Source organism: Scardinius erythrophthalmus (genome assembly GCF_964197995.2).
Source record: "Scardinius erythrophthalmus genome assembly, chromosome: 8".
Classification (NCBI taxonomy): Eukaryota; Metazoa; Chordata; class Actinopteri; order Cypriniformes; family Leuciscidae; genus Scardinius; species Scardinius erythrophthalmus.
This window is the reverse complement of record NC_138228.1, coordinates 11,643,558-11,658,711: the sequence shown is the minus strand read 5'-3', so window position 1 is coordinate 11,658,711 and position 15,154 is coordinate 11,643,558. Positions and strand designations below refer to the sequence as shown.

At 39.7% G+C, this 15,154-nt stretch overlaps 1 protein-coding gene across 2 annotated transcripts in view; it reads right to left on the bottom strand.

The window, feature by feature from the left end:
- Positions 1-8,989, bottom strand: part of LOC308694598 (hydrocephalus-inducing protein homolog) — a 50,994-nt gene extending 42,005 nt beyond the window's left edge. Inside the window, exons 1-5 of one of the 2 annotated variants that reach the window (XM_081372202.1) lie at positions 8,925-8,989; positions 4,322-4,441; positions 3,925-4,059; positions 3,008-3,207; positions 2,785-2,909 (exon numbers count right to left, since the gene is read on the bottom strand). In XM_081372202.1, coding sequence (XP_081228328.1) covers positions 2,785-2,909; positions 3,008-3,207; positions 3,925-4,059; positions 4,322-4,441; positions 8,925-8,948 — 604 coding nt within the window. In that variant the 5' untranslated portion in view covers positions 8,949-8,989. Of the gene's footprint in view, positions 1-2,784; positions 2,910-3,007; positions 3,208-3,924; positions 4,060-4,321; positions 4,442-7,281; positions 7,356-8,924 lie in introns of those variants that run through there. The other variant, XM_081372203.1, reaches the window with a different exon arrangement.
- Positions 8,990-15,154: the final 6,165 nt, after the last annotated feature.

Genomic DNA, 15,154 nt, shown 5'->3' with positions numbered 1-15,154 from the left:
AGTAAGCAATGCATTCCTGACAGAGACACGCAGTGTTGTGTGAGTGTGTTCCAAGTGTAAGACTTGGGAAAACACTGACACAGCACTGTGTGAGGGTTTTCCTGGTTACAGATTCCCCAAGTCTGCTCTGCCACTTCCCCTTAACACTTAACCAATATTTTTTAGAGTTGTTTTGGGTCAATTCATGTGCCTCAGTAGCCTGGTTAAAACCAGACCATTCTCAGTAGTAACTGAGTTATGGTCTGACAAAGCTCCATAGACAAATCATTTCCAAAGGGACGTCAACAACGGACGTCGCTCAAATGCCTCTGGGCGCAGTTGGATAGACCTAAAACCAATCAGAGCGATCGGCATCGTGTAAAGCCATATGCTGCGTCCCAATTCGCCTAAGTTACACTATGCCATAAAAGTATGTACTCTTTTTGTGAAGAAAAGGTATTTACTTTTGAATGTGTAGCAAAAAAGTAGGCAAGCTTTGGGACATACTACTTCGTCATCTTTATCGGACGGATCTGTCGCGTGCATCCTGTCACATAAATTGCCCTGTCAATCATCGTGTCACAGTTAAAATCCTCTATTAAATCTAATTTAATTTCCTACCGTTTCGGAGAGAAATGTAGTAGCACGTTCATCTGGCAGTGGGTCTTTCATGGAGACTGTCCTCATGTGTTTGCAATTTGAATATAATAGTGAATTTAAAAGTTGATCGGACGTCGCTCAAATGCCTCTGGGCGCAACTGGATAGACATAAAACCAATCAGAGCGATCGACATTGTGTAAAGCCCGCCTCAACGTTTCTGATTGGTGCCGAGATTTCTAGGCCATGGAAATGGGCTTGAATGAGCTCTTTGCCAGACTACTTTTCGAGCAAATCTGAATTTGCCAGAAGTTGTCTGGGTTTTCCCAGGCTAGTACCCCAGGGGGTAACACCTGGTTTTGGGGGAGAGGGAAGATATCTTGAAGAGACATCACCCAAAGAGAAGAACAGAATTCTCCTAAGTTTTCAATCTTTCTCATACCAATGACATTTAAAATGATACCAAACATGAAAAGGAAAAACAATACATTCACAAGATACATAATATGTGATATATAGACATTCTTATGGCGCTTTTCCACTGCATGGTACGGTACGGCTCGGTTCGGTACGGCACGCTTTGGCGCATTTCCACTGCATGGTACGGTACGGCTCGGTTCGGTACGGCTCACTTATGGCACATTTCCACTGCATGGTATGGTACGGTACGGCTCGCTTTGGCGCATTTCCACTGCATGGTACGGTACGGCTCGGTTCGGTACGGCTCACTTATGGCACATTTCCAGTGCATGGTATGGTACGGTACGGCTCGCTTTAAATGGTACCACCTCTGTTGAGGTTCCAAGCGTACCGTACCGATACTAAAATGTGACGTGAAAACACTGCAGATCACTGATTGGTCAGACAGAATCATCTCTACCAGCGTCATTGTATTTACAACACGAGACACTAAACCCGCTAGATTTAAATAGCCAGTAGACAACAGCCAACGCTGTAGCACCTGTTTTAAAAGTATTTGCTTCAAAAAAAAGAGTTTAACTTCAAAAAAAGAAATGGCTGAATCGTGGTCAGTGGACGAGGTGCAGATGTTCCTCTCGTCGGTTGCCGAGGAGTGGATGGGGAAACACGGAATGAAAAATTCGTATTTAATATGATGTCATGGTAGTAGAGAAGGCAACTATATAACGATCAGTCATACCACATCAGACCACCCACTTTGAAGCGGTACTAACTGCAGTGGAAAAGAAAACGAGCTAAAGCGAGCCGAACCGTGCCGTACCGAGTCGAGTCGTACCACGCAGTGGAAAAGCGAAGCGAGCCGAACCGTTCCGCGCCGAGTCGAATCGTACCGAGCCGTACCATGCAGTGGAAAAGCGCCATTAGTGAACTTTTGATGACTTGACTCAGGGGAAAAGGAAGGGAGGAGAGAGAGGGGGATGCAGAGAAGGAGAAAAGTTTGGACAAGACAATGTCCTGTGCTCTTTCTTTGCAATCTTCTGTCCAGGGTGCATTTTATTGCTTTATTGTAGGATAAGTTTTATCTCAGTTTTTGTTTTAGCAGGAAAATCAGTTCTTACAAAATCAACTATTGGATTTTGAATTAGATTCCAAAATGACCATTTTTAGAGGTGTGACCAGTCCATCCTGATATACGATATATTATAAGATTAGCCAGGCACCCACACCATTTCAGGCTAAATGAAATCTGTTAATAGGATTTATTAATATAGCTATTTGCCTAAAGGGCCCTTTGAAAGAACACAAATTAAATAATCAATGCTCAAATAGAACAAAAATAACTGATGCTTTTTAATCATAATAACCTCAGGGTAATCAACACCTAAATAATAATATATTCAATTTCACAAAACCTTGAGGAAAGTCATGTTGAAGTCAAAGTCAATTGCAGAACAATGCAATTTGGCTAGTCAATGAGTCAATGTGATGTTTTTCAGCCTAAATTTACTTTAAAATGCCATCTACATTATTTTTTGTGCATTATGGTGCTCTGTGGGTAGTAAAAAGAGCACAGTATATTAAAGCTATTCTCAGTAGAAAATAATTCGAAAATATAAAGATGAACAGACATTAACGATGCAGTCTAATATTAAGATCATTTACACCTCTTGAGTAGGACGCAGGTGGGTGCATGTGGAAATCAGTGCCTGTGTCACAGTGACATATGCCAGTGTGTTGCAGAGGAGTTTGTAGGAAGAGCAGATTGTGGTGATGTAATTAGTAAGTACCTGAATGGTAATGCAGCAGCAAAACCTGGCTGTGATCCCCAGTGGTTTTTGGCAAGAACTCAACGGTAACTTGCATGCTTTGACCAACATCAAGAGTACCTACAGATGGTTCTACAGAAAATGGGCTGTGGGGGAACATATAGACGCAATCATAAAAAGAAAGTGTCAGTCATAAATCCAAAAATGAAATCATCTACACACCACAATGTCACTCCTCTTTTACCTGCGTGTGCTGAGCTGGAATTTAGCTTCACAATTTCCTATGTTCCGCACAAGCAGTGTTCTCTGGGACAAGCACTTGACTGGACAAACTTGGAAATGCAGACTATCTGGGAAGTCCAAGATGGCACGGGGCCCAATTGCACGGATGGGTACTTCAAACTTCTCACTTTCAGTCGCACAGAGGAGTCTGTGAATGTAATCCTACAATTACAGGCATATGAAAGTCAGTGGTAACATATAGAGGAAGATAAAGCCTTGAAGAAGACAAGGCTTAAAAAAATCCTAAATATAATATGGTACTATACATCTGGTACATATGGTTTCTTTAATCAATCCTAATTTAAATAAACCCCAGGATTTAGGAATTATTTCATTGAGGAGTTAATCCATAATAATTACATGCAAAAAGACCCTTGGATCTGAACCTGACAGAAAATACAAGCAAGAGAGGAAATAATATTGTCTTTCTCTGACTGGGCCACCACAGCTCAGTTTGAACTGACTTTATTTGAATGACAGTGTTAAGAAATCTGTGTTAATGTTTTGCCAAACCAAAATACTGTAGATTAGCAGGTCACATTAGAGACTGCAAAAGAGCCACTAATGGACCGATGAGTGGCTGTGGTGGAAACACTAAGCCTCCAGTGCCCTGTGCTTACCAAAGCACTCTCTCAGATTTCTCAAAGATATGTTAAACATTCAAATAAAACTTGACATTGAAGTTTATTTCCCATGTTGTGTTGGAGAGACACAATTAAAGACCTCTGGGATCCTTCAAAATCACTGTGGCAGTTTTTGCATGTTTCCTAACATTTCTTTGGTCCATCATTGATTTACAAGCAAATATGCCCATTAGTACACTACGAATGGCAATATGTGAGAGTCAGTTGCAGTTATCATGTTGCGTATAAATTTTACCTTGTTCTCTTGTGGAGTAAATAAAATGGTGAACGTAGATGCCATGCCTGGGGCCACTTTCTTACTAGCATCTAATGGGCTGACCACTTTAAAATAAAGTGAGTCTTCTTCGATCACCTTTACCAGTCGAGGAACCTGCAATAGTCAGCAGCATGTCCATGTCAAGCCAGTGATCATTACACATGAAAATGAACAAGATAATCTCTATTTGTCTTAAAGGAATGGTGCAAGATGTTGAATGGTGTAAATTAGAATGGCACAAACTACAAACTACCAAGTGTTAACAAAATTGTGTGCTGTGATTTATCAGATTTCTGTTAAGATAGATTTATAATAATACACTTAGTGTGTGGTTATATAACACACTGTGTGATCAATTCAGATGCATGAAAGTCACCTTGTCACTGTTCTGCAGCTTTAAGGGCACCTTGTACGTCTTAAATGGTGAGTAGTTTTGGAACACAATCTCAGAGGGGTACGGCTGAAACATGGCCTGGTCCAAATCTAATGAGGAAAACTATAAAAAACAAATCAAGTCAATATTAAACTGTTAGAAGATATCTGATTCAATGTAAAATGTAGGAAATTGCTTCCTTATTTCAACTTTAATGTCAAATAAGCTCATTTAAAACAGGGGTGTGTTAAGGGAGAAAAACAATATTCTTTATATGTCTTGTATTCGTTATTGAGAAGATGTTCATGTATAATTACATCTGTCACATCTAGTTTATCTCACATTCTATTGTGTCACAATGCAGCAATTCCCACACACACATATCTTAACTGGTACACATGGGTGAAAGTATAAATTATTTTGAATAAATTACCAATATGTATGAATAATAAAACAACAATCAACTAAACATTTACACTTGCAATGATAACATTTGCAGAAGCCACATACATTCTGCTCAAAATGAGCCAAAAATGCAAAATAATAAGCCTAATAATGAAGGATGGTAAAGATCCATTTCTAAAAGCACAAAGATAAAATAATGATGAAAATGATTAAATACAAAAAAGAATGTTAAAAAATATTTGTTAAATTCATATTTGTTTATATTGTTTTATTTTTGTAATGTGTTTAATGTGTAAAGTCATAATTCTTTTATGATATAATACTGCTTTTTGGTGAAATGTATTAAAAACAGTCAGGGTTTTAATACAGGCATCATAATTAGTATTTATTATAATAATATTATATCATATTTATTATAATAATTAATAATAATTTTTAGAAAAATGTATTGTCCCTGTTTTTAAATTCATAGATAATAACAAGTGAGAATTCAATGGCATTTTTGACCACTGAACTAGGAAACTAGGTTTCCATTTCAGAAATCTGGTCACCTTACTTTACCATCTAAAGCAGGGGTCGGCAATAGGCGGCCCGCGGGTTTTTTTTTTTTTTTTTTTTCATTAAAACCAAAAATAAATAAATGAAAAACGACTTGTTTTTCCATTATTTATTTCCTGAACTAAAATGAAAAAAAACGAATAACGACTCGTTTTCCGATTTTCTGATTGTGCGCTCAGATCAAAAATAGAAAAAATGAATAACAGGTTTAGACGAATTTGAATGTTGAATTTTAATTTAACACCTAGCAGACATATACCAATTAAATCGTTTTAAACAGATCAAGTACTATTGTGGTAACAGATTAAAGCCATTTTAATGCACACCACACATAGGCTACTTAACAGTGTTAAATTTGAAAAATAGGCTACTGTTCGATAGAACTGCTTTGTTACCACAGTTATCTGCGTGCTTCCTCGGCGATGAAATTCCACATTTGCGGCTATCCAACACGAAAATGCAGCAAAGCCTTACAATATTTTCTTCAGATAACTCCAAATTTCTCCCACACACTGGACTTGATTTTTGATGACTATTGTCGACAACTTTACAATTTCCACTGGCTATTCTTTTCTTCAACTCCTCAGCATACATCTCGACGACTGCAAGCAGATCGCGCGCGCGGTTATGATGAATTTTTAAAACTGAAAGTAAGGTAACGTTATAGATCCTGGGAGGGCGTGGTGCGTGGGCACAGATAAACTGATGTGGATTTTAAATTATTTTATAAACTTGAAATACAGGCATATTTTTTGTAGATGTGTTCCTAAAAATATGCATATATTTTTACGTTTAAATGTGATTGTTTTAAACCAGTGGCGTATCCAGGACATTTTTACTGGGGTGGCCAAGATGGGAAACAAAACTTGAGTGGGGTGGCCATATATAGCCTACTATAAAGTAATGTTATGAAAACCCTTAAACTCTTATGAACAATAGAGGATTTTAATAATAGTAACAAAGTGCAAACTTTATTTTTAAATAATGGTACTATTTCATAAAATGTAAGATACAGTCACAGGCCTATTTAGGAGATGTGTTTACTATAGTCTGTTATTAATTACCGTAGTGGGAATATGATTTAGGCTACTCAATTAACTTGTCCATTAACTTGTCTGAAAATGCACTTGTGTTTATCTGCAAAAAGGTTCACATACACTAGATTGCAGCCTAGGCTACTTTTAATGTAAATATAATGTTAGTCGTTTGTTTTTCAATTCATAACACATGTGGACAATATGGAGTGAGCTGTAGTCTCTGTCTTATATATTCTTAAATTCTGTCTTATATTTTTTATTTATTTATTGTTTTAACAATTTTTATATTTATTATGCACTGGCCGTAGAGCATTGCAATTTCATTGTATACTTGATATACATTGACAATAAAGATTCTTACTTAGATTCTTACTTACTTTTTAAAGTCTACATTAGAGACCTGCGCAGGACGGATTTCTCCCTTAATAATTCCTAAAAAGCTGACATCTCAGTTCATCGTGATCTCACAAATCTCTGTTATTATCAATGAAACTGGCTGCATAATGAATCTTTCATAATATATACACTTTGTTTGCTATAATCAGATGATTTGCCAGTAGCCTATGCAGAAATCAGCACTGAACAAAAAGTCCATTTTGAGCGGTGAGGGGATTCTATCTTAAATGTCTCTGATTGGCCACTGCGTTCAAGAAATCAACACATATGTCTGTGATTGGCTACATTGTTGCAAATGCAAACATGTTATACATAGAGACTCTGGCCTGTAAATCGTTTCTATTTTGTTTTAGTTGTTCTTGTTGCTTTTGTGCAACAGATGAATGACAATTTATTTGTTTTTAGATGTTCAGTTTATAGATAATTCTATTTTGCGGGAGTCCCGCGAATCGTTTTACTCTCCCCCGCAACCAGCACACACACGAGTGCATTACCGCCCGTGCCCGCACTCGGCCATCAGATCTATATTCCCGAGCCGCACTCTGCTGCTTTGGATCCCGACCATACCTCTCAATAGACTGATTCCAGCGTTTTTATTGTTGTTGTATTGTTGCAACTGTGTGACCGTCACCGTCCTCTTGTTTCACGGACTAGCAGCAGCAGGTGCACCGTGCAGCGCACGTACTTTCATCTCATAAGTCACCTGACCTGCATGGCCAAACGTCCGCTGAGCAGAAATCAGCTCTCAAAGTCTCAGTTTGACCGTTACTGTGTTAGTTAAAAAATTTAAACTGGCCCTAAATCAGTTGATCAGCTGTCATCATTGATTGGCAACATTTCTCATTTCTTGGGTTGACGAACTTGACCAACTACCTATCAGATCTGGGGTGGCCACAGGGGTGGCCAATGAGCTTTCAGGGGTGGCCCCGGCCACCCCAGGCCACCCCCTAGAATCGCCACTGTTTTAAACCCGTGTTTCCCCCGTGTCAGACCCGACCCGCATCCGTATCCGACACAGTTGGATATTTTTCCCCCGTTTGAGCAAAATTTGCGGGTGACCCGTCGGGTACCCGAACCCGTGCAGGACTCTATTTTAAAGTATAAAGACGGTAGCGGTCAGAACTCTGGTGTAGGTTTGGACAGAGCGGGCGGTCTGACTGACAATAGCCCACTCCCCGACGTGTTTTGACAGCGCATCCGCACTTCATTCTGACCACCTGTAGCCTACACCTATACCTCCGAGGAACTGTTTGGTACTGAAACCATTGTCATTCAACAACATTATTATTATTATTTTTTTTTTTTTTTTTTGCAAGGATGTTTGAAATAGTTTGGCAGAAAATAGCCTAGGCTACTTCATTTTTCAGTAGGGCAATATGGTTTTCATTTATGTTGCTTGAGTGATTTGATATTTATTTGTTATTTATATTTCATTATTTTTTTTCTGTGACATTTTTTCTCTGCTGACAGTACAATGTTAAAATAATATTTATATTGACACGAACACAATTTTTGTATAGCATTTATAATTGTTATAGGCTACTTATCTCTCTCTTTCCGTTAGAGACATTTGAATGTGAGATTCTGGAAATGAGATCTAAATTTTGCGGACTACTCCGTGTAGCTGGCCCGCCATCTACTGGCTAAAAAAAATATTGGCCCGCGGCCAAAGTTATTTGCCGACTCCTGATCTAAAGGTACTGTAAACAATTGCCAATGACCTTATTCACAGCTGCACCATCTTTGATTTTTAACAGGAATGAATGTGAGGCTGTGAGGGATAGACATGCATCTCTTCAGTGGGTTGTACTGTTATTTAATGTGTTTTTTAATTGTTCTGCTGATGAAACACAGCAAACATATCTTTCGAAGAAATTTCAGTAGACAAAAAAACTCTTTATGAGTTCACACTCACAAAATTATGAGTGATCTAGGAGCTTTATACAGCTTTTTACAGTGGATGTCATTGAAAACAAGATAAGTCTATCCCTCACAGCCTCGCTTTCATACATGTGACGGTGCTGCTCTGAATAAGGTATATTTCTATCATATTCAAATTAAAAGCCTCTAGTATCTCCCCAGAGAGAAACTATTATAATGATGTCAACTTTGAAAATGTTGCTACTTAGATACTTGGAACCAGTGATGTAGAAGAGCAAACTAATTAATTAAGTGCTGGAGCTGAGCATGCTAAAATGATGGTATTTTACCTTGTGATGTGTGGCCTCACTCATGTCTAAGAGTTCCAGGATGCGGGGCGGATGAACCTCGTAAGTGTTTGATAATCGCTCCTCTGTAGTCTGGCACATTTCTCGAGCATATACTGATGGAATCAGCTGGAAAGACATTTGTAGACTGTTATGAGTGCATTTATATATTTTATATATGTGTATATATATATATGTGTGTGTGTGCATATATATATATATATATATATATTTACAGTATATACAGTATATACAGTATATATATATATATAAACACACACACACACATATATATATATACACACACACACACACACACACATATATAGGTCTGTCGGACTGAGCTTCCTTTATAAAAAATAGCAGACCACCTTTTTTAAACTGTTATTTAAATAAAGCACTACCACATATTCAATGTTTCTTTTATTCTATTTACACATGGAAGAGTGTAAACTAATCAGAAACGTTTTTAAAAAAGTCACAATTTTAGCCAAACTTAATTAGTCAAACATAAATTTGCCATAGTGGGTCGGAAAAAAGAGCGAGTGTGGGGTGGAGGTGGAAGGCAAAACAATGGAAGAATGGGAACAAGCCCACACCTCTTAGTTGGAGGCCTGAAGTATTTTTAATTAGGCAAAGTCTCTTGGGACGGAACAGTGTGATTTGGACAGACCTGCGGGATCCCAAAGCATTTTCAAATACTTTAAAAAAGATTCCCTGCTGACTTCACTTAATGTTGCACTTTGCAACAGCATAATCTTAGCAAATAAAGTTCTTCTCTGAATGCAGTGTGATGTATGTTTAAAGCTTCTCTAAAAAGACCTCACTGCATCACGGCAAACCTTTAGTTTTTTCCTCAAACTTTTCAGAAAAACATTAAATGCGTTAACAACAGTGTTTTGTGCTCGAGTAGTTTGTGAGAGAGCCAGTATTTGATGCATTACAAAAACAGATCTTGAAAAATGCACCTAAAAACAAAGAGTACAAAGCACTATCTTTATAACCAACAGTGCATGAGACGTTTTGTATACTCCTCTGTGCTTTAATTAAACTTTCTCCAACTGCTGCCTCTCAGGAGCCGTTTTTGACCACTGTGAGCACTGACACAGAGAAGCATATGGGCTCGGGATATTCATTTCTTCCAGATCCATTTTTAAGGCAGCAGTTAGCTAGCATCAGGCTGTTTTTTGCAGTTCAGAGAGCGGATATCTGTCCAGAAGCCCCAGTAAGGGTTTAATTTAGAGATCGACCGATATGGATTTTTTAGTGCCGATGCCGATGCCGATTTTTTTTCATCAGCATTAGCCGATGACCGATACGGGCTGCCGATTTTCTTGGGCCGATATTTGGAGCCGATACTGCATTTGCTCACTCAATTTAAATCATAAAAATGACACAATGATGATAACAAATGTTACAAGTCTCAATTTAAAAAAGGAACATTTATTGAACTTAAAAAAAAAACAATATTTGACAACTATTAAAAACGTGAGGTAGAACAAGTAAAAAAAACTTCAGTGCTAAAATTACTGAAAATAAATATTTAAGCATAATTCAAATTCTTTAAGTAAATTCTGAAATAAATATTTGTGCATGAATAAAATAATTACACTATTGCACACAGTAGCAACAAGCAAGCAGCATAATAAACTGTCTTTGCTATGCAGCCATGAACTGCGCTCTCCATGATGACATGGAGGAAGGATTAATTTATTTCCTGCCCTTTACGACTACATATATTTCTGGAGATGAGAAATAAAAACCCGCCCTGTCCAGCTATGATCAGCTGTTCGGCCGAGTATTCGATGCTGTCGTATTATTCCACCACGCTTGCGGCATTCTGAAAAGTTGAGATGTTTTTATCTCGATGCGGCGCGGACGCGCTTGGAAAAAACAAGCGCGTCGCTTCCATTATGAGCGCGCATACCGCGCGCCTACATTTGAATTAATGAACTTGAGCGCGCAAAAGACGCGATATGTGAACAGGCCCTAAAAAATGTATTTGTTTTCATCTCAACACGGCATAGGAGCGCCTGGACAAACGAGCGCGCTGCATCGCATGCGTGTCGCAACCGCGACGCTTCTTTTATGAGCACACGTCCAAACCTCAGCCAGGTGGTCGCTGAATAAAACTCCCACAAATATCACAGAACAACGTCGGCATTATTTAATCCTATGACCAGTGTTCGTAACAGCTGCCGTATGCATATGGATAGCCTCAAACTTAGCTATTTGCAGCTCCCTAAATACAATGACAAGCATTTTTATAGGCATTCGCGTTTTCCATTTGGACCCACAAACTTGCTTAGTTGCACGCACATATAGAGCAACGTGTTTCCACTTTTATGGTGTAAAAGTGTATGGCAATATTTCAGCTAAGTCAAACAGTTAAAATATGCTTTGAAAGTTTCAAACTTGCCGTTGTCTTGAAGAGGCTTCCAGCACTCTGCTAGTGTGGGAGGGGCAGTGCATGGGCTGCACGTGAACTGCAGCGTCTCCAGCAACACAGAGCTGCCTGCGCGCGGACGCCTGTCTGTAAATAATGCCGGGAAAAAACTATCGGCGAACACAGCAGCTGCGTATCGGCCGATGCCGATACACGTCAAACCCGCAAATATCGGCCCGATTTATCGGCCGACCGATATATCGGTCGATCACTAGTTTAATTAGTGGGGATAGTAGGGGTTTCAGATCTCAGGCCAGCTTCCATCAAAGCAGGGCTCATCCCGAGGAAGATGTGAGAGCCGGCGTTCTCCTAGTGTTCTGTAAATGCATTCATAAATGAGTTGTGTTGGGTCGGTGCCCACTCTGAAGAGCATTAGCCATGCTTACACCTGCCTGTGTCTTACAGCAGAATAATTATGCTATATAGACTTTGGCACATGAACTTTTCCTACTTATCTGTTACAGACTGGGATGTAAGGCCCAAATCCAGTTTAAAAGATGCATGCAGTTAGAAGTTAGTATGGGATAATATTATTTGGAGGATATCGAGAGGATACAGACATGTGGTGTAGAAAAAGCTCCACTATTAATGAGACTATGCAGGACTAAACTGAAGGTACACAAAGTGTGCATTCATCTGAAGTAAAAACCAATCCACATTCTCATCGGCAAATCCTTCAAGTCTTTAATATTTAGCAGTACACTGTCCAGTAAACACACAACAAGATTGATACCAGGAATATTCATGACTGAGAAATATCCTGAGAATTATCCTTTACACATCATGCCATTTTTACACAACTTTAATGATTCATAAGATCTAGGGCAGGGAAGCCTTGATGCTTGCATGCTGTCAGCATGTTTATTTTCAGTGAGCACACACGTAAACACGCATTTACTGCCAGTGATAACCCGCAAATCTAGAGCAGAGAGGGGGAGAGTACTAAAGAGGAGAGAAGCGCCCATTATACATTCTAACGCACAGATTAGCTGCGACAAAAACATTTAAAATAAGTCAGAAATCGGTTTCGTCATACACTATCCTTTCGTTACAGTGCAAGCCAAGCACGTAACCTTACGGTTTTGGAACGACATGAGGGTGAGTAGTTTTTGTGTGAACCATCCCTTTAAGGGCTAAACTTCCCTTTATCACGGCACACAGTGATTCTGTAATTTGTAAAAATGAGGAAAAAATTTATTTGGTTCCTAAATGTTTCTTTTATCTGCCAAAAAGCAGGAGGCTGACCTTTCCAGACCAAGCCTGCATAAAAACTCTCAGGCCAAAAGAGCATGTCATTTCCTCTATACAACAGAGGTTAATGATTCTCTCTGCCTGAATCATTAACCTCTCACGCATGATGAAACCAATCACTCCTGCAGTAAGAGACATGCGGCGTGGGGTCAGGCCTTCTAGAACTATTAGCCGCTTTCCGACCAAGTAGTTACAGGAACTTAGTTATAGGAACTGTCCACTTCTAAACAGTTCTATGAACTACTCTCCCCCAAACTCGGTTTTGCTGTTTGCGTTCGCACTGGCCAAGTGGCCATAGGAACTGGTAGGAGGGGTAAGGGAGTGACTCAAGCACGGCAACTTTTATTTTTATTTACCTTTATTTTGACGGCGCTGAGAACGCCAGAGCAAACAATGCTCGCATTCTCTGTGACCATCAGATAGCGATCTGTCTAACAGTAGCCTACTGTTTAACATGTTATTAGATAGAACTGTTATAGAAAGTACACAGTATATGAAAAAAGTTATTAGCCTATGCCGTGTGGTTGATGTCCAGAGTTGCTAGCTGAGCAGAAATACATAATCATGTTTGGCTTGGTCCCCTCAAAGTTGTGTTGGATTTTCTCTTCAGCATAAAGGTTTAGAGGCCCATCTTCACTGTTTTCCATGTTTGTATCTAGTTTCTGGAGTAAATATATAGGCTATATAATAATCTGTGTGTTTACATATAGCTCTTTTAAAAATGGCAGGTGCTGGTGTTTTGCGAGTGCGTTCGGTCATCAGCGTACACTAACGTCACGGGTAGTTCCTATAGTGCTGGTTTAGCCCTACTCTGAAGTAGGAGCTAAATTAGTTTCTCCAAATGGAGTTCCTAGAACTAAAGTCGTTCCTAGTCGGCGTGTTTGCACCGCAGGAATATACGGGTACTTTAGCCAATAGTTCTAGGAACTGTGAAAAGGTTCCTCCGGTCGGAAAGCGGTTATTGAAAGGTCCCAAGCAGGCACCCTAGTGCAAGTTGCAGGCCTCAGGCTCAAGGTGCCATGAAGGAAACGTGTAATCAGGGAGTCTCGACCCAAAGATGTACTACCCACCGGGGCGTGGAAAGCCGCACTGGCCGTCACGTAGACCTTTAGGGTGGATGGACATAAGCCTGATGCAAAGCGATCTTGCAGAAACTCAAGTACTGTATTAACTGAACAGTTAACCGGATCCCACTGACGCTGGTGACACCAAGAAGTGAAAACTCTCCATTTCAGTGCATATAGTTTCCTCGTAGCGGGAGCTCTGGAGCTTAAAATGGTCTCAACAACCTAGGTTGAAAGACCATTCTCTATAATAGTCCAGTCATTTTAAGCCAAAATGGGGGTCAACCTTGAACAAATTGCAACAGAACAAACTCAACTGATTTTGTATCCTCAATATGTCCTGAGTAAGGAAAAAAATGTCCAGAAGAATCCCATTAGGGGAAAGTTTCGGAAAAAGACCCAAATATAGCCTATTCATACACCTATTCATTCTTTTTCTTACGTGAATAGGGTAAAAATTTTAACCTTTAGATATTATAATGAAAATTACAGAGTTGATTACTTACATCAAGACAAACAAAAAATGTATTACAAGTTTTTTAAATTGTTTGTTAACATGGACAAACGGTGCATAATCTAATTACGTATGTGCTAATTTGCATAAATACCAAAACAGATCTAAACATTGGGTATAGCCAGGTGAAAATGTCTTGTTAAATCTTGACATATAACAGTAAAATACTTGATGTTAAGGTCTGAATGGAACCCATTTAGGCCCTGATCACACCTGACGCGTTTTTCAGGTTCGAAAACGCGAGGTGCACTGCACTTACCATCACACAGAACGAGCAGTGTGCTGCGTTTTTTTATGTTGCTAGGCAACCACTGAAACAGCTGTCCTGTCAGTCAAGTAAACGTCAAATCTGCCTTTTATTACTTTTATTTACTTTCTGTTAACATTGTGATAGTTACGGTTCGTGGAGTCGTTAAGCTCCTGGTAACCCGCGAGAGCACCACAAGTTTATCCTCCATCATCGCACTCTCCGGGCGTTCAATCAACTGTAGCTTTCATCACTAAAACGGAAGGCCCGCCTCTCCATTCACTCGATTGGACAGTGGAAAAAAACGCGATGACGTCGGGCGCTTTTTCCGCTCGGAGTTGCTTTTTTTTCAACTTCAAAAACGCGAGGCGCAGCAGGCGGTAAAACGCGAGGCGCAGAAGGCGCATAACAGCGCGCAGAACGCTCGCTGCCATAGGAAACCAATTGAAAACAGGCGCCTCTCACTGCAAAAAACGTGTCAGGTGTGATCGGGGCCTTAGGCTACCCATAAAACCCAGGAAAAAACAGCCTTTATTAATTTTTAAGAGATTGGGTTTGGGGCTGGGTCCGTGGGACTGACAGGGGGAAATGCGTACAGCGTACAGGGGGGCTGGGTGAGTGAGGGAGAACCAAAGTGGACAGTGCGTCGTGTACTGAGACGCAAAAAGATCCACTTCTGCTTGGCCGAAAAAACTCCCAAATTTGCTCCAC